Below are 20,933 nucleotides of genomic sequence, written 5' to 3'. Positions count from 1 at the left end.
TCTAATTAAATCAGGGTTTGGCATCTAGCTATGGTATTTTTCTTTTTGGTGTCCAAATGGCATTGCCTACAAATGGAGCTGGATCCCGTGTGAAAATAAAGTAAAACATGGTACAGTATAATTAAATTCTGATTAAACTGCTTGTCAATCATTGGGCTATTAAGTGAGTAAGAATACCAGGATTTTTTTTTCCATATTTGGACATGAGGTAAGGAAAAAGTTCCACAGTGGAGCAAGAAAGGAAAGGAATGGTCTTTTGTATTAAATGTTTAAATATAGAACATTGTAAAATGAAATCGATTGCATACCACATCCAGCCCTTTGGCTGTCCCTACCTGGCTCCCATGAGGTAAATTAAAAATTAAATGTGAATAAATAATTGTAATTTTACAATTGAATGGAATTAAGTTCAGCTTATTGGTTTGTCCCCCATAACACTCATTTTCTCATTGAGCCAGTTGGGAAAATCAATTGCCCATTCCTGTGTGCTATGCTTTCATAAATGTGCTAATCTATAATTACTTTTGCTAACAAATCAGTTTAAACCCTAGCATTCTTAATGAAATAATCACAATGACTATTCATATTTTAATGATGGCTTGTTGAATAAACAGCTGATTTCAGACATGGTAAATTAGAATCAAACCACATTGTAGTTTATGGTATCTATCCCTAGGCTGCTTTAGCAAGCTCAACCGTGGTGGTGTGCATGAATAAAGCCATTAGCAATGGAATGGTTAGGAATACTTCAGAAATGCGTTCAGGATTTAGAAATCTGAAGCAACTAATTGCAGGAAATGGACAAGAAAATCTATTCCTCATATTCAGCGTATTCTGGATTTATGATTAGGTTTATGATCTTTGCATTATTGCAGGCAAGACCGATCTATAGATAAGTTTTATTTATTAAATTTCTATGCTGCCCATCTTGCTATCCAAAGTTATAATTTAGTAGAGAACTAGTTTGGTGTAGTGGTTAAGGCATAAAGTTGGAAGCCAAAACACAGTTCCACCTTAGCACAAAGCCACCTTGGTCCAATCACTTCACTTAGGAAGGAGACAGTGGAAAAACACTTCTGAAACAAAACAAAACTAACCTTGGCAGTCTCCAGGAATAAAAATAAATTTGCATACTTAACTAATTTCAATGACTAGGTTTGCATAGTATTAGGACTAGTTCATGCTTGCTGGGAATCTGAAACAAATGCTTTGAATGTAGTTTAGAGAAGGATGCATGCATTTAGATGTGGTTGAAAGTTGGGTTTTTTCCTCCATTTTGAGTAACCAATTTTTAAACAATTTGGTTTGGACAATGTAATCATGATAATATATTTATTAAACATCAAATTTTTCTTTTACATTAATTGTGATTCACTGATCAACACAACATATGTTAAAGGAGATCAAAAACATCTAATTGCAAAGGAGCCTGCTCCTTGCACAATCTAGTTCTATGTCTCTTGTTTCTTAGTCTTCCTTATTTTTTTGGTTTTCTCCTCATGAATGGTTGTGCATTCAAGAGCAGCTAATTCAGCAAGCCTCTGAAGGAACTGAGATGTGGCTCCACTGACAGGATCAGCAAATTGGTAACCTAAGAGAAGAAAAAAGATTCTACTTGATTGCCTATCATTTTCATTTAATGATACATGTCAAAACCATGTGGAAAATACAAACTGGCTCATAATTGAAGACTCCACTGACATTCCTGTCCTTTTAGTCACAACAGAGAAATGGTTATCAGTGCTTTTTGGGGTGTTTTGCATTTTTAAGATAAGTATATAACTCCAGGTTTCATTATGGTCTCCCATCCAAATGTATAACCATATTCAACTACAAGACTGCCCACTGCCAAGAGTTTAATCCTGACTGACTCAAGGTTGACTCAGCTTTCCAACCTGCCAAGGTGGGTAAAATGACCCAGTTAAGGACAGTATGTTGATGTAAACCACTTGGAGTGCTGTGAAGCAGTATACATCTAGTGCTGTTGCTATTTTTGAGATCTGCAAAGGTTGATTAATGCAGTAATCATTTTGCAGATCCAGGTTGCAACTTAAATCCTCCCCTTTTTAGATGAGTATTTTGGTGGTGAGATGCTATCAGTCAGAATGAGGTGGACTTTGCCAGCCCATGTGTTTTTCTGTCCATATTTAGAACTGGAGGTAGACCGAAAACCAGAATTTAACAGGCAAGGTGCCTCAATGCCCAAGAGTGCAAGAAAAGGGGCTTAATTCTTCCCTAGCAAACAATAAATATGGAGTGGAAAGCTTGAAATATCTTCCATTTCTACTCTTAACTTTGGGGGGAAATAGTCAAAATTCAGCCACTTTTGTTACCAACTAAATGCAAGTGTGCTATACAAGCTATCTAAAATGGATAATATCACTATAAATGCACTCAATATACATTAAAATCTCCATAGCAGCAATCCAGATGTTCTGAGAAATACAGAAACTGAAAATCATAATTATTTCCAGGATTTGTGGTAGATGTATAAGGGAATTGTATGAGTGGCTATCAAATTAGAGCTAACAGTTATTTAAATTCAAAAATACATTTATATTTTTATTACCACAAATAATTGCTCTTTCAAACATATCAACTGCAACAGAAATAAACCCCCAAAATGGGAAATTACAATGCCAAGTTTTTAATTGCAATCAATGAAATGTACATGTGAAGATATTGCTAAATATTGATCGCCAGTACCTCACATTTTAGGAGCTCTCTCTTTGCTGGCAAAAGAAACTGATGCATTTACTATCCCTCTAACTGAGTTCTCACAAATGCAGCTCATCCCCACTTTCCCTGGTCAAAGTGGCTAAAGCTGGTAAGAATTCTCCTTCATAGAATTCCAGCAAAAAGACCCCAAAGGTAGTTCTGCCTAAATGACTTGTTTCTTTGATTTTTATCTTCCAGTAATGTTTGGGAGGGAACCAGTCTGAGTGCTAGGTAAAGGGTCTTGCCCTCTTAATATGGCAGTTGGAGTGCCTGGAGCAACCTATATAAGCCCTACTCTGGTATTGCTTTAAGGTTTTCGTTTTAAGTCAAGGCAGAACAGACATCCACAATGTAAACACCTGCACAGCTACGTCTGAGCCTACTGTGATCATCAGAATATTTTCTCTCCCAGACAATCTACACTTTACAGTATGAGGGAAATTATTCTGGATTCCATTCTTTGCCCATATTGTGGAGAAAATAATATTCAATATTGAATGTAAAATACAATGTGTGAGAGGATAGGTTGCCTGCAAAATGGCTAACACCTGTGTTACTGTTCTCTGTCCTCTTCAAGCCTGTGGTAGAAGTAGGAAAGAGTGGAGTAGTGAGCAGTGAGTACTAGCCTTTGAGTGCTTGTGTATTGCGAAGGGACCTGTGTGTTTGTATTGGCTTTTGGAATTTGAAGCCCACTGACTGGGTAAATGTAAAACAACTTGTGATACAGTAAAATACAGTGAATACTAATTTGCTTAATTTTTTTTAAATAAAGGCAGAAGTAGGAAATGGCTCTTTTACCAGTCCTGTACTTGACCCTTCCTGGAAATGAAGCCAGTCTGGAACACCTATTGAGTTTCTTCAACCTATAAATGTGCAAGAACATATTGGATAGCATATTTTAATTGCCAATAATTATTTGTTTATATGAAGTCAATGGTGCGGCAGGAAATTAAAATATTGATTTAATAGTCATATACAGAAATATTTCTCATGATATGATTCAGTAGCCATCACTACCCACATTTTAAATGGTACTGTATTCTTAAGTACTGAAATTGTAGTTGGAGATACAGAATTATCATATCAAATCAGATGTAGACATACTATGGGTTACAAACCATTTTGAAGGTTTAATATTGCTGAAAATGGTACTTTTATTTCATTAGGTAGGGTATTTTCTTTACATTTCTTTATTACATTTCCATTCTTGCCTTTATTTCAAGAGCTCAAAATCATTTAAATTTAAGAAAAAGATTCACTATCCCAAAGTCATTCAGTGCTTCCTGGTCAGTGGGATTTACTCCCAGATCAAAGTGTAATATTTAATCAAGAATGGCACATTCAAGAATAGCACTTAGGTAATAGCCTAGTTTTTAAAAAAATTAACTTTCAGCATTTCACTAGTTAGCTATCTTTGCCCTTTCAAACCATTTTACCTCACAGCATCCAACGCTCCAGCTTGACAGTGTGGTTCAGAGTTCTTCAGAGGTGCTGATATGCAAGGCACCTCTTTTTTGGTTGGATGTCCCATGGCAATGTCTCCCCTATAAAGAATGATAATACATCACGGGTGTGGGTGTATTAAATCTCCCTTCTAAAATAACTTATTTTTTACTATTGGTAATGTGGAAAGTGCTTATGGCCTTGCATCTTCTAGATCAGGGGTGTCAAATTCAAGGCCTGTGGGCCAGAGCTGGCCCGCGGAACTGGCCTGGAAACAGCAAAGGACCGGCCCACAGTGCCTCTGCCAGCAAAAACAGAACTTGAGGTGGGTGGGTACAGCCCCCCCAGGCTCTGTTTTCACTGGCAAAGGGCTGGAGGAGGCAGTCGTGGCTGAAAATGGGGTGCAGGGCGGCCACAGGCAGCCCTCGGGCTTCGTTTTTGCTGGGAGAGGGTATTAAACTAAAAACAAAAGGAGAAATGTTTCCTTTTGCATTTGGGCATGCAAGAAGAGACAAGAAAAGAGAAAGCAGAAGAGAAAGACAAGAAAAAGAAGGGAAGATGGGAAGAGAGCAAGAAAGGAAAAATAAGGAAAGGGGGAAGGAAGCAGAAAGAATGAAGAGGGAAAGAAAAAGAAGTGAAGGGAGGGAGGGTAGAGAGGAAAGAAGGAAGGAAGGAAGGAAGGAAGAAAGAAGGAAGGGAGGGAGGGAGATTATAATGAGAGTGAGGGAAGGTCTCAGGGAAGTCCTGCCTTAGCACTTGGCCACCACAGGTGTCACCAACACAAGTCCTGTGTCATGCCCACTTCCAGCCACGCCCACCTTGGCCCTCTGAAGTCAAACAACCCTGATGCCGCCTTCAATGAAATTGAGTTTGACACCCCTGTTCTAGATCAATGTTTCTCTACCTCAAAAATTTCATCTCTTAGAATTCCCCAGCCAGCATCTTCTGCTTGCCAAGTTTGAGAAACACTAATCTAGATGCTTGAGCTATGGCTCCCAGAGTGCATAACCATCTGGCAGTGCTGGCTAAGATTAAGGAAAATTGAAATACAACATACCTAGAAGAACCAAGCAAAGTATCTGAGAAAACTGTATTATGAGCATATTCAATTATATAAAATTTATTCTTTACCTTAAGCTACACTGAATTCAACTGTGACCATCCCCTAATTTTTGGTATTGCAAATCAATACCAATTAAAATATTTGGTAAAGGAACCATATGCTGAGAAGCTTGAATAAATAAGATTTGTCTTTGGAGATAATGATTTTCATAAGGTAACCTAGACTTCTGATAACTACATAGGCAAGTCTATATAGTTTTATTGGAAAATAGTTCAGTTTGCTCTTGCTTTCTTCAGTTTTTGTTTTTGTTTGATTTACCAGTCTAATCTATAGTTCTGGAATTTCCTGGTGGTTTCCTATTCAAATACTAATCAAATTTGATCTTGATTAATGGATTAGCTCTAATCTAATTACACCAGCCACAATTGGTTAGGTGCTGCCATCTATTGGATAAGTCATAATGAGTTATTTCAAAGTACTACTCTTGTATATTATTTAATGTACAATTACACAACTGATAAATACCAGCGTGCACTTTTGTCCTCTAACCAAAGTTATTAGAAAAATGGATTCAACTGCCAAATAACTTTGTGATCTCCCTATTAGACCCGGAGCTGAAGCCACTGCCAATTGTTAAATTTTCTAGAATTTTTGAACCAATAGAGAGAATTGCTGAATAGATAAGCTGTTTTGTGGTCAGTGGCAAGGCACAGTAGCAGCAGTGGAGTCAGCAATGTTGGGGAGATCCAGAGGCACTGGATTGGGAGGGGTAGCTGGTTCTTTACTAGCATACCACTGGCCAGACCCATGACATCTGAAATACATTTTATTTAATTTGGTAAAGCAACAGTTCTTTCTCTCCAACACTAAATGAACCTTGAACATACGGTATGCCGAAATCCAAGAGCTTAGGAAAAGTGGTAATATAGCTCTATTAAACTGACTATTGATTTGTTTTGAAATCCAATTTATGTACTTGTCTTCCCTTGTTTTCTGTATTCTCCTTTTCTCAACAAATATATTTTCATAGCTAGAAGTTTTTGGCTACAATTTTTTTTAAAAAAAACATGTATTTGTGGAACATTTATTTATTGAATCATGTAAAAATACCAATATTAAACCCAAGAGATATTAATATATTTTTATTAAAAACACTATTTTTAACAAATAAAAATAAGAATGGCATTATGTTAATTTTTTGCAAATACCTTCAAGATCTGGAAAGTAATTTGATTTTGTGGACTCTCCAGGGGTCTTTGGACCACACTTTAAAAAAGCACTGATTTAGATTGTTGCAGTAATAGTAATAGTTTTCTTTATTATGTGCTTATCACTAACTGCAATACATGAAAGAAAACAACTAAAAATGCATTTCAATTAATCGTACTATGAAATAATATGAGCTGCTTTTAAACTAGAAGGCTCATAAGTGCTTAAGTAGATCAGACCAGAAAAACCAACCTCACAGGATGACCGGTACTGCACTTTATTTAGATTGGCTAAAATAAGAGAATCTTGCAAGTCAGATTATGCTTTGCCTCTCTTCTTTATACCCGAAATAACTAGGGAAGTACTTGCCTGAGCTGCTTATGGGTATTAGCTTGCTTTCCAGGACTTTAGAACTTTTCAGCCTCAAGAAGTTGTGGATTCTCTAACACTATTTTACAAAGAAATTGGACAACTATTTGTTTGAAATGGCATAGAGTTTCCTGTTTGAGCAGGGGACCATCCAACTCTGTTGTTCTGTTCTGTTAATCTGCTTCTTTGCCTAGGTAAGAGTTCTTACATATTTCTTGCTTTGTCCAATAACATGGAATACTTCTATATATTTAAAATGACAGGTAAGTTTTTTTTTAAAGTAATAAACTAAGTCCATAGGGGTACATGGGAAAGAAGAATGTTTATTTATTTTTCTAAATTTAAATGATCTGATTCCAAGTGTCAGCCTGATGGAAGCCTTGTGTTTACTCAAGCTACCGCTTGTACAGTGCTGGGATTCAATTTTTTTTACTAATGGTTCTATGGGCGTGGCTTGGTGGGTGTGGCTTGGTGGGCGTGGCTTGGTGGGCGTGGCAGGGGAAGGATATGCAAAATTCCCATCCCGTCCCCACTCCAGGGGGAAGGTTACTTCAAAATTGTTCCCGCCCCACCCCACTAACCTGCTTTCCAGCTCTGTTCTCCTGTGTAGGGCAACAAAAGAAGACTCAGTCTATCAGCTGGGACTTGGAAGGCAGAGAATAGATGGGGGCAGGGCCAGTCAGAGGTGGCATTCCAAACTACTCAAAATTTCCGCTACCGGTTCTCCGAACTACTCAAAATTTCCGCTACCGGTTCTCCAGAACCGGTCAGAACCTTCTGAATACCATCTCTGCCCTTGTATTGGCTTTTTTAGCATAATGTGTACCAGAAACACACTGTCAATGTTGATTCCTGGCAAGGTGCTTCAGAAGTAGTTTGCCATTGCCTGCTTCTTACGACTGAGAGAGAATGACTGGTCCAAGATCCCTAGCTGGCCTTTTGTCTAAACTGGAACTAGAACTCACAAGTGTCCTGGTTTTTAGCTCAACCACTACACCAAACTGCCTCTTGATCTTAATCTTTGCAAGGTTGCAATTGACCAAATTTGAGGAAGGTAGAAGACAAAAAATGTTAAGGATCAGAACAGATCTCTTCAGTTTTCTAAACTCTTCCAGCTGCTCCAGAAACAACTGCCTCCTCCTAAAAGGGACAAAAAACTTGTCCTCACCCATGCCGGTGATATTCTGAAGCCGTAAAATAGGTATGTAGGTAATATATGTGGCCTATAGTTTGCTCACATAAGGAATATAATATTACAGTAAAGTTAATTCCTTTCAATAAGAAATTAAGTCTTACCTGCTTTTGTAGTAGCCTTCAAAAAAACTTTGGGAAAGAGTAGTTGGAAGCAAATATAAAGGTGGCAATCTGGAATCTTCATTACTATCAGAGCTAAATGATGAAAATAATAACATTAAATTAGTTTAGTTTAATTTATTGTCATTTCACCTCGTACAGTGAAATTAAATACCATCTTCAGTGTACATTATGACTATGAAAATAAACAAACACACATCCTTCACATTCTATACATTGAATTGAAAACCCCTGATACTGCATTATTGCATACAGTAGAATTCAATAGAGGTACTGCCCTAAAGACTAGCATTAGCAGCTGAAACACTTAGGAAATCGACAATGATAACTTATCAGTGTCCCAATTCCTTCTTCGTCTTTGATCTAGTCACCAGAGTAAATTCCTACTTACTCTAATGTAGACAATAATGAATATTGCAAATTAGCTATTGTTGCCTTAATCTGGTGGCTTTTGAACTGCTATTCTATTTTATTTTATTCACTGTTTTGTCACAGACTGTTCAGAAGTTACTCTAAAAGCATTTTAATAGCTTATCATGAACTGCTTTGGGTACTGTTTATTGGAAATTTGGCAAGAGTAAAAGCCTTAAACTGAGGCCCTTTATGGCATAGGCAGGACATTATTTGTATTTATCACTTTATCACTTTTTTTTCTTAAAAACACAAGAATTAGGACCAACTCTGGAATATGGGTAATAATCTGAGTATATAAGAAAGTATTTTACTCAGGAATAGCATCTTGACAACAATCATAATGACTCCTGGGTGCTAACCTTATATTGCTATAATTTCTAAGTACTGTCACAGTTAACCTCAGAAATACAAATAATACAATAATGGGATCATTATTGATCCATGCATCATGGGAGCTGTTCATATCTATTTTTTGTAAAGTATTTTGATGACATCAAATGAACAATGCAAACAAGGATAATTTGGGAATGAAATGGCACTTATGATTCTGTAAATTATTTTGTGCAGTACAATCTGAGAAATAACATTTGCATATTCCTCATATTAAAACCCAAAATAAAATAATATACCTGCTTGGAAATTGATCAGCACAACTTTGTGTCTTTTGTATAACAGGAAGGGAGTTTGGTATTGCAGGATATTCTTCCGTACTCTGAGAAAGACACTGCATTGCAGTATTTTCATTGGAATCACTCAAGCCATATGCAGAAGCATACTCTGCTTAGGGGAATAATTCAAAATAGGAAACATAAAATATCAGACCAGAATTTCAAATACTCTAGCCTTATTTATAAGTGCACAGAAATCAAGCACTGAAATCAATAGAAGAAATACGTCCAGAATAAATAAGGACATGTTTACCTAGAGATACTCAACTTGGCTGTCTAGAGAAAAAAAAAACCAAGTCACAACAGAAACAATGCTCAACAATGGGAGCACCTTCTATTAAATCATTTTTAGATATATAAATGCTTAAACCAAAATAGAAAAGAAACAAAAACTAAAAGCTGTCTTTATCATGACAACTCCACATAGAAATGTAGAGACTGAATAACATCTTCCTTATGATACACTGTCAGTTCCCATTATCTGCTTGAAACATGCAGGCAAGACAGCTGCAACAGAAATATAAACTCCACAGATTTCCATAAGACTTACTCCCAGGTATGTGCATATCAATATTACTTACAAAGGTTCAAGTTACGAACTTTTGCTAATGCAAATAAATCTATCCACAACTCTAACTTAGAAGGTCCCAGTAGTCAACAGAAGATGGAGAACAGTTAGCAGCAGGCATGATATTCCCCTCTGAAAAAAAAATTGGGGCCGGCCAAAAGAGACCCCCCACCGCGCGCCAAGAAATCGCTGCCCAGTTCCCTTTTCCTGCCGCTCAGCGGCCTCCACTCGCACCGCCCGCCGCTCGCACCGCCCGCCCGCCTGGGCTCCGCTCGCACCGCCCGCCCGCCCGTCCGGGCTCCGCTCGCGGCGATTCCCAAAAAAATCGGAATTCCGATTTTAATCGGAAGAATATCATGTCTGCAGTGCCAGAAACTAATTCTTTCCCACCCTCTCCAAAATTCTACTTGCATACTGTTAAGGTAAGAACTGGGTATGCTTTTTATGCTTATTGGACTTGCAAAGAAAACAGAGTTTTAAATAGCCTCTCGGAATGTAACCTGTTTATAACTAGAGCACCGTCTATATAGAACTGCATCCTCCTAATAGATGGACTTAAATGCATCCATCTCAGAAAGCTGTTAATGACAAAACCTCCAAAAAAGAACTACAGAAAAATTTAAATATGTTAATCTTAACCATATGCTGCTGATATTATTATAATTATGATTTAAACTGTAAATATAACTAATTTTATTTACATTTTAAAAAATTATATAATTGCCTTCAGGGCTGCTTCCCAAACGATTGACAAAAAATGTTCAAATGTAACATCAAACAAAACAAAACAATAAGAATTCAAAAACACTAATAAATCTGTGGAAGAAAGACTCTTTGAAATCTTTTAAAAATATGCAATGTCATGGCAACACCTGTATAAAATTACACAACTATATTTAATAAATACTTTAACAAATTTCCTGCAAAATTGCTATATGTTTTACCTTGTTTAATTCTTTTTGTCTTTAAAACCGCATTTTTCCAACTATCCATAAATGGTTCACTTTCAAATAATTTTCCTTTACGATCCGGGAATTTATTATCAGGTGTCAGGAATGGCAATTTTCTTTCTTTTGGGATTGGCTGAAAAGTGGTATGTTTCCTATTTCAGACAGAAAAATGGAACACCATGCGCATATGTAAAAACAACAAATAAGTAATGTTTCTCAAATATTATAAAGCACAAATATATTTCAGATAAACAAGTCACTAAAGAATCTGGTTACAATGCTACCATTCATTTCAAACACACTTTCTTTCAGCTTTTGGTAACCAAGGTCCTTTCTTAGAGGTGGGAATACAACTTCTGGAACTCCAAGACAAACAGGGCCAATGAAGGATGAAATACTTCCCAATAGATCTGAAGGGACCAAGTTATAAAAACTTCCCGAACTGATCATCCCTAAACAATATTGCTTTGGCTAACTGACAGGTTCTATACACTATCATGGGTAGTTTTAAACCTTATACTTTTAGGAATCTGTTTCTATATCAATAGTTTTATGTGAAACTCCTAAACATCAGCCATGGCTGCCATGGTATATTAAAGAACTGTGGAAAATCTTCAAGGGTAGTTTTCTTGCACTTTGTATGTAATTTGTATGTAGTCCATACAAAGAGCATTTCAGACATTTAGTAAGAGTAGGCAAGCTGGCTTTCAGAAATTTCAGTACTACATTTTTTATTAATTTATTAAGGAAGTTTAATGACTCTCTTTAGAAATCATGGGTCTTAGGCAAAAATAATCTTCCAAAAGCAAAAAATTGTTTTATTAAAGAAACAGATCTTATACTACCATTGCTATCACTGTCTTAGCTATTGATTCTTTTATATATGTTTCAACTTTAACATTTCCAAATAGGTATTTCAGTTTGTTCAATTTCCCTCTACCCTAAAATAGCAAATGGTATATCCTAAATGTTCTTACCTACCAAAATATGTTTTAAGAATAATTATTATAAATTCCAATGTGCCATAAAAAAAATAAAAACGTATGTTTTTCTCAAAATCATAATCCAAGAAAAATATGCCACAATTATATCATGACTATATTCAATAGAAAAATACTTTGCTAATAATTTCTACCTATTATTATTTTGGTTCAGACATTGATTGTTGTCTGTGCCGTCAAGCTGTTGTTAACGCATTGGGGTCGCATAGACAGATTTCCTCCATCACAATCTTTCAGATCTTCCAACAATGTCTCATTGCTTGCAGTAACTAAGTCTATCTTGCTGCTGGTCTTTCTTTTTCTTTCTTTCCTTCCTTCCTTCCTTCCTTCCTTCCTTCCTTTCTTCCTTCCTTCCTTCCTTCCTTCCTTCCTTTCTTTCTTTCTTCCTGATCTTCCTTCTTTCACATTTTCCAGCATTAGAGCTTCTCCAGAGAGTTTGGTCTGTGCATACTGTGCTCACAGTGGAATAATTTGAGCCACGGCATCTGTGCCTTGAGTGGGAACTCTGGGTGGATTTTGCTCAATGATCCATTGGTTTGTTTTCTTGTCTGTTGATGGTATTATCAGGAGTATTCTCTAAATATTTCAAAAAGCGCTCAAGGTACCGTGTTTCTCACATAATAAGGCCGGGCCTTATTTTTTTTTGAACCCCGAAAAAACGGCTAGGACATCTTTTCGGGGGTGACTTAATTCCCCCCCTTGCATCCTCGGGTGGGTGGGCGGGCGGTGACAGCTTGGATATTCGGGAGACCTTCGGGTTCGGGCCACCGTTGCTTTCCCTTCTCCCTTGCTGCCGCGGCATTAGAGCAACGCCGTGGCGTTTGGCACAGCCACGTGCGGCCAGTCAGGGCTCCTCCCTGCAACCGGAGCCCTGAGGAGACACTTGGCTTCAGGCGCTCCCGTCTTCCCTTTGCTTTCAAAGGTAAAGCGAATTATTTTACAAAGCCTCCCCTGCCCGAGAGGGCATCCCAACCCCACGTGGGGAGGCTAATTTCCCGGGGCCTCTTCCGTTCCTCCCCGACCTCCCTAAACTGCGCGCCTCTGATGCACTGGTCCCTTCAGCCCAGCGAGCTCTTCCACCTCAAAGAAAGGCCAGGCGGGCGGCTGCAGAGCAGCAGCAGCGGGTCTGAGCCGCTCGCAGCGGAAACAGCCACCACCCTTAGCCCGACGCGGGGAGAACGAGCGAGGTTAGCGCCCGCCAGCCCGGGTGAGATTTGGGGACGAGGGGCAGGAGGAGGCACGCACACACCCGTGGCTCATTTTCCCAGCTCTGCCCAGCCCTCACGGCTCTGGCGCGGCCCTGGCAGGATGAGCGGAGGGTCCGGCGGGAAGGCGCTCACGGCAGCGAGGGAGAAGGGGCAGCAAGGGAGAAGGGAAAGCAACGGTGGAAGGTCTCCCGATATGAAGTGCCCCACCAATGCAGGCAGCACCATATCCGGGCATGCAACAAAAGTACTTCCTAACGGCAAGCCCCCCCCACTTCCCCCCCCATTTCGCATGTTTAATATGGGGCTTAATTTGGGGGGAGGGGCTTAATTTGATTTTATGCCAATAAAACATGGTGGAGCTTCCTATTGGTGGAGGCCGTATTGTTGGAGAAACACGGTATTCAATTTTGCTTCTTCAAAATCCAACTTTTGCTTCCGTAGAGTGTCATATGGAATATGATCTTTGTAGTTATAGACCTATCATGGCATTTGAGTATCATTTCTACGGCTTTCACAGATGTTTTCTACCAAGTACTAGTTTGCAGTGTATTTCTTGATCAGATGTAGCAAATAGTAATTTAGGAGACTCTAATGCTCTCATACCACTTATCTTTGAGTCCCTCTCTTTATCCCACTCACTTATAAAAAAAGACTGAATTATCTGCCTCAGTTAAGAGGTACATATATATATTTATCTGGAAATGCTAGATTAGAGTAGATTAAAAGCATCCCATTTTCTATTAAAAAAAAACTAATAAAACTTTTTAAGATTAAAAAAAAGAATTTAATTGATCCTGGTTTAAAATACTTACCATTTTGGAACACAAGAGATCTTCGGGAGTTTGCCATTATCTACTTGTAAATCTGCAATGAAATATTTTGCTTTCATTTGAAAATGTAAAAAAATCACTACTTTTTTAAAAAAATCTGTAAATATTTTATAGAATGAAAAAAATATTTGTATTAAACAGCTATAATTTTCCCCTTCTTTTGTAGGCAAATAATTCAAATCAAAATCTTAAGATATATAGTTAAGCAAAGGGGGAAAGAGATATTTTATCAAAGGAGAGCTATGATTTTCTTTAGTAATGAAACATTTTCTGTAGTATTGGCATCCTAAAATAAATATAATAACAACATAGAACATTAACTACCAGTAATAAAGCTGCAAGTACTAGAGAAAGCAATTTAAAGCATTTAGCCTATTTATAAAAGAAATCTAAATTGTTTAACAAATCCATACTTACTGAAATATTTTATATATCTATGCCTATATCTAGATTCCACACAACAAAACAAAATAATCAAAATCAGTAAAACACAAAACCCCCCAAACTATCTCATTACATTTCCTGCAAGGCGATAACGTAACTTTCCCAGCTCCAATGCTCCCTGGATAAAGAGGATGACTATTCACATCAACCCTAGCCCCAAACCTTTGGAGAAAATAAAATACTAAACTAGCAATAAAACATATTGAAATATCTGGACCATAAAAATAATTGTTTTCTTGAGATCAACAAAGGTATCATAACTGGCACTGTGTGTACTTTTTTAGGGAGGACATTACACGTCAATACTCAGATAAGGTTGGTCACTCTGTGCTGAACATAGAGTGTCAAGAGACACAAAAAATAACCTCAGACAACAAATAAAAGCTCAGCCAAGCTCATGTACCATAAAATATATTATTTCAGCTGGCTAGGCCTGGCTTCACACCATTTCCATTTTTGTGGACAATAATTGGACACTGATTGTATATGGAGTTAGAGGAACAATAACCCAGCTATGTAAACATTAGTTACATATGCATAGAGTTGTCTCCAGTTAGTTGGCCAGATGCACTGCATTTTGTAATACAGATCCGTTATGATCATTCAATCAGTGACTAGTCAAGTTAGGACAGCACTAAATGAAAGGAGGATATGCAATTTGGATGTTGGTGTTTCGGTTACAATATTACATTATTATAGTAGAAAAAGGAAGTCATACTTTCCAAACTTACAATGATGTATTTAACATAATTTATCAGATAATACAAATAATCCACATTTAATTATAGTAATTGGGAATGTAATTTCCATCACTAAGCAATGCAGTCATAAAGCAGGATATCCCATAATTGAATCCTTTGAATGAGTTATAAGTACCGGTACTGACAGGTAAGTATGTGTGGAGGAGGGACCGCCTGTGTGAATGTGTGTAAATATGAGGTTCATGCCTTTCTGTATGAACTAGTTATTTATTGATTTAATAGATTTATATATTTTCTTCTCTCCCCAGTAATATAGTACCTATTTTTACAATTAAAATTATCCAAATTAAATACCATGTAAGGTAGTTCTCAACTAACAACCATTTGTTTAGTAACCATTTTCAACCCAAAGGCATTTTAAAAAGTAACTTCTGACTATTTTTCATACAACAGTTGCAGCATCTCATGGTCAAGTCATCAGAATGTGGATGCTTGGCAAATAGCATGTATTTATGACGGTTGCAGTATCCTGGGGTCATTTTGCGATCTTCTGACAAGCAAAGTCAGTGAGAAAGTCAGATTCCCTTAATAACTAATTTTACTAACTTAAGAATTGGATTCATTTACTGAACAGCTGTGGCCAAGAAAGCTCATAAAATGGGGTAAAACTCACTTAACTATTTTGCTAAGCAATGGAAATATTGGGCTCAATTGTGTGAGAACTATGTGTAGAAAACTGAGACACATACCCGTAAGAGATGTAATGCTTAATAATGTTGAATATATATGATTCTATTATAAATTCATAGTATAAAAAGACTAATAAAATAAAATTGTTGTAGAAGAGACTAAATCAAACGTTGGTTCTGGCATTTGATATAACATGCACAGCATTTACTACTTTGTCTTGGGATTGGCAGCCGTGAGGAAAAGATTACACTCTCCTAGCAAAGACAGATTTACAGTGGATCCCAATTGCCATATCTTAAGGCTATGCTTTGAATGCTGTGGCTTAATGAGATTTTTCTTCAGCCTCTAATCCTAGGAGAAATCATGTAAAATGCAAAGCAGAATCTTTGATCATGAGAAATAAACAAAAAATGCAGACTTCAGATCCAGCAGCTTTATTAGTCCAATTCAAAAGTTGCCAGGTTTAATGTTTACAAGTACAAGCAAGTTGTTTAAAGCTGCACTGAAATATGAGAATGGATAATTATGGAGCTACCAGAACTACACCTGGTTATATAGTATAGCTAGACAACCTGTGCGTTGTTGGGTTATTTCAGAGATATTTCCTTAGCAAGTTTCTGAATGCCTTCAAGAATGACAGAGATTCTAATGTACAGAGATTCTATGTCTTTGTCTGATGAACCATTTGTTTAGCAATTGTTTAAAATTTTAGTATATACATAGATGGATTTTACCAATGCATAGTAGTTCTACCTGTACAGTTAACCAATCTTTTGAGTGTTTACCTTGCTATTACAGCATTTTCTCGTTACAAATGTTCAAAATAAAACAATTAACCAACCCAAAAGAAGGCTAAATCTCCAACTTTCTGATTTTGTGTTCCAATCAATGCTATCATTCAAATTCACAAAATCAACAATTTTCTCAAACCATATTTGAAGCTTCCCAATGTCTTTATTTGCATAATCACGCCATCCATATTCTTGCTCAAGTTATTTCAACTAGAAAGTCATACTCTATTAACTTTAGATAATAGACAATTTTTAGCTCCATAGTTAGTCATTAAAGTTTTTTAAAATTTATATATGGGGGGAAGCTGTTAAGAAAAACCCAGTAGGAAAAGATCCAAGTCCCATTTATTCTGGCATTCTATTCATACAATGACCAATCAAATGTCATGTTAGCTAGGGGATTCTGGGAATTGATGTATTTGGATCTTAAATTGCCAAGGTTGAGAAACACTAATATAGGTAGTGGTGATCCCTCTGCCTAATTCCCTTTTAAAATTGTACATGTTTTGGCAGACCATTCTTTATAAGAATGTTACTTTTTATATGTTGTGAATCTTCCATTATTCAGCTTTACTGTATGGGTTCTCAAATATTATGATACACATTGTTTCTAAATGATACATTTTAATACATGAGAGTTCAACATAACAATTATAAACATTTGCAGTACAATTATTCCTATTACCATTACCCCTTACAAATAATTGGTGCTCCCACTTTTTACATTACTGTCATACTTTACTAAATCAGTCTTGTTAGTTCCATTCTGATTTTGTTAATGCTTCATTTCTGTCAAGTTTCATTCTGGCAAAATGAAATTTGTTCTTGCATTAATTTTATGTAAAATAAAGTGAATACAGTAAAAAATATGCTTAAGCATCGGTACATTATTTTCTGCAACTAATTAGGGTTTTTTTTTGACATCTGGAATTTTTAGGCTACAGATCAATTACAGTACTCCTTGACCATAACTGAGCTCAAAATTTCTGTTGCTAAGCAAGACAGTTGTTAAATGAGTTTTGCTCCATTTTACAACCTTTCTTGTCACATTGTTAAGTGAATCAACCCAATTGTTAAGTTAGTTAACACGGTTAAGTGAATCTGGCTTCTCCATTGATTTTGCTTGTGAATAGGTTGCAAATGTGAACACGTGATCCTGGAACATTGCAACATCATAAATACATACCACTTGCTAAATTCCTGGATTTTGACTACATGACTATGGACATGCTGCAATGGTCATTAAGTCACTTTTTTCAGTGCCATTGTAATTTCAAACAGTCACTAAACAAATAATCTTAAATTGAGAACTACCTGCATGCTTTTGAGTATCAGTCTTATTTAGCTCAGTGAAAGTTGTGACTCTGACTCAAACACTATTCTATTCCTTGGTTTGTTTCAACTATAGCTTCTTGAACTGACCAGACTCACAGAAATTGCTAAACCAGAAGGTACATATCATAATAGCTAGACTTACACATTCCAAACCACTAAACACATTTTCACTTACTTATTTTTATTTATTTATTAAATTTATATGCTGCTCATTTCACTATCCAAAGTGGGCTATACTCGGGCATTTGGGAGGGGCCTGAGGGCTGCAGTTAAGTGAAATGAGTAAGGGCAAGAATTTTGTTTTGTTTTTCCTTGGTCTTTAGAAGGTCAGACCTAATTAGTCCTTAGATAGGAGACTTAAAAATATGAAGTTAGAAAGCAATTTATTTACTGAAATGGCTATATTGACTTATCTGTTTAGGAAGGAACTATAAATAATTTTATAAAAGACTGGAAACCTTTTACAGATTTTGTTTGTTTGTTGAAAATGGATAAAAGTGGTGATATGGGAATTTACTGATTAAAAGGGTTATTTATGGGAAGAATGGAACCATGTGACACAATTTGGGAGAATGGAAATGATAATAACTATTTTTGCAAGTGCTGCAAAAAAGTTTGGAAGTTACTTCTTTAAATATTTTTTTTCTTTCTTTTTTCCACTTCCTTTTCACTTTTTCATCATTTCATATCTTTTCCCTTCCAATTTTTTCTTTATTTTTCTGTAGTTTTTTAATCCTGTCCAAATTTATTTTTCTATAAAAATTATACAAAAGAAAACCCTGTCTTGAGGGCAAGAAAGCAACATAGGTACAACACATCCCGACGTCGTCAGGATTCCAGCTCAACTCCACTGTACCCTTTAATTCGAGGCCTCCTTTTGTTACTAAAATCAGTTCGTGCCTCAAAATGTTGCAAAACTCCGCCATTCTTAAACCTGTGCCAGGTAACACTCCAAACCCTTTTGGCGAGTTTCCCCTTTATTAGGCGGCGGGTCCCCCGCGTAGACCCCTCGAGCTACCCCACACGCACGGCTCCCTGACGCACCGCGTTGCTTGAAGTGGGTGCGTTGCTGGCTGCTACTCATAGCGGCCCTTGTACCGCGCTCCCGGGGGCGAAAGGCAACGGAGGGCGAGGGGCGAACCGACACCCAAATCCCTCGTCTCTGCAGAACTTGGGAAGACGGAAGCTATCCGGGACGCTCATGGTCCCCAGCGGCGGCCACCGGCACCCCGAAGGCGGCAGGACCGGCGATAGCAGCGGCAGCGTTACCATTCCTGCCCTTCCGGTTTTTTTAGCCGCGTCGCCGGCCAGAGCAAGCAAGGAACCGAGGCCTCCGGTCGCTAGGCAACCGGAAAGCCGCAATAAAGTGAAGCTCCGGGTACAGTCTTACGTTTGGTGGGCGGGGAGAAGATGGCCGCGAAGACGCGGTTCTCTTCTGCCCAGGATCCCCGTCCTTTCCGGGGCATTTAGAATTCTGTTTCTGTGGGCGAGCACGGTGTGCCAGATCCTGGCTGTGTTGATGAAATGGCAGGAGAATAATATATAGAATAACAGTTGAAAGGGACCTTGGAGGTCATCTAATCCAACCCCCTGCTGGAGCAGGAGAGTCTCTATACCATTTAAAACAAATGGCTGTTCAGTCTTTTCCTGAAAGCCTCGAGTGATGGGGAACCTACAACTTCTGAAATCAAACCATTCCACTGGTTGATTGTTCTCAGCTTAGGAAATTTCTCATTAAGTTCTAGGTTGGTTCTGACCTTGATTAGTTTCCATCCATTTTGTCTGGCCTTCTGGTGCTTTGGAAAATGTTTTGCCCGCTTCATCTTTGTGGCAGCCCCTCAAATATTGGAACATTGCTGTCATATCTCCCCTAGTCGTTTTTTTCACTAGACTAGAACTATCCAATTCTTGTAATTGTTCTTCATATGTTTTAGCCTATAGTCCCTTAATCATCTTTGTTGCTCTCCTCTGTTCTCTTTCCAGAGTCTCAACATCTTTTTAAACATTGTGGTCACCAAAACTGGACGCAGTATTCCAAGTGTGGCCATACTAAGGCTTTGTAATGTGGTGCTAATAAGTCATATGATCTTGATTCTATCCCTCTATGCAGCCTAGCCTTGTATTGGCTTTTTTGTCTTTATGGTGCTTTATAGGGAAAGGTATTTGCCTTATTTATTTCCAGAGCGGGTATTCAGCAGGTTCTGACCAGTTCTGGAGAACCGGTAGCTGAAATTTTGAGTATTTCAGAGAACCAGCAAATATCACCTTTGACTGGCCCCACCCCCATCTATTCTCTGCCTCCCGAGTCCCAGCTGATCATCTGCGTCTTCTTTGGTTGCCCTGCACAGGAGAAGGGAGCTGGAAAGCAGGTTAGTGGGTGGAGAGGGAATGGAGATTTTGTAGTATCCTTCCCCTGCCACACCTACAAAGCCACGCCCACCAAACCGCGCCCACAGAACCAGTAGTAAAACAATTTGAATCCCACCACTGTTTATTTCTAGGCCTGCCTTAAAAAACAGGCTTTTCCAAGTCAGCTTAATGTTAAAGGCACAGATAGACATTTTAATGAATGAGTAAAATAGCATTAACAAACATTAATTAAAATAAATTGTTCAAAATTAATTAAATTAACTTAAAATTAAAGGCTAAAGAAGTTCAAAGTTCCCATGAAATATACTATCTAACCATTTAAATTTAAGTGTGTTGAAAGAGAATGAAAATGCTGACCCTAGGCAAATCATCTGAGAGGATGACCCAGGTTCATGTGCACATACAAAAGGACAGGACTTCAATCCATGGTTCCGCCCACCACATTAACTTCTCCATTATGGGTAGTTCTACAATTGAGTTCCAGAATGCTAATCGCATACAAATAATACAGGAAAAAAGAATCCAAAGGCACTTTGTGACAACATAAAGCTGAGCAAATATGGCATACTCCTTTGTTTGGACTACCTGATATAGTTAGTAAGCAAGTCATCACATGACCAGACATGATTTTTATGACCATTTTACCTCAGTCATTAAGCAAATCTAGCTTTCCCAATTGACATCACTTTTTGGAGATCAGCTGGAAAAGTTGCAAATTGTGATTGTTGACCACTACACAGTGCAACCCATTGTAAATGTTAGCCATTTGCCAAGTACTCAAATTGCAATTAGGTGACTATAGGGTCGATGCAATGGTCAGAACTTCAAGGGCAGTTCATAAATTACT

The 20,933-nt window shown here is 37.7% G+C and overlaps 1 protein-coding gene across 2 annotated transcripts; it reads right to left on the bottom strand.

The window, feature by feature from the left end:
- Positions 1-8: 8 nt before the first annotated feature.
- Positions 9-19,069, bottom strand: C3H8orf89 (chromosome 3 C8orf89 homolog). 2 transcript variants are annotated; one of them, XM_026691703.2, is made up of 8 exons: positions 18,761-19,069; positions 13,738-13,789; positions 10,711-10,868; positions 9,160-9,307; positions 8,099-8,191; positions 4,155-4,262; positions 3,517-3,581; positions 9-1,591 (listed from the first exon to the last, which is right to left on the bottom strand). In XM_026691703.2, the coding sequence occupies exons 1-8, from the start codon at positions 18,798-18,800 to the stop codon at positions 1,452-1,454; spliced, it is 804 nt and encodes a 267-aa protein (XP_026547488.1). In that variant the 5' UTR covers positions 18,801-19,069; the 3' UTR covers positions 9-1,451. The 2 variants fall into 2 exon arrangements, with proteins under 2 accessions (XP_026547488.1, XP_026547481.1); XM_026691696.2 differs by having other exon boundaries at positions 9,160-9,310; positions 18,761-19,033.
- Positions 19,070-20,933: the final 1,864 nt, after the last annotated feature.

Source organism: Notechis scutatus, chromosome 3 (assembly GCF_049901735.1).
Source record: "Notechis scutatus isolate UNSWTSFEM ecotype Mainland chromosome 3, rNotScu1.2, whole genome shotgun sequence".
In the NCBI taxonomy this organism is placed as follows: Eukaryota; Metazoa; Chordata; class Lepidosauria; order Squamata; family Elapidae; genus Notechis; species Notechis scutatus.
This window is presented reverse-complemented; position numbering and strand designations above follow the sequence as displayed.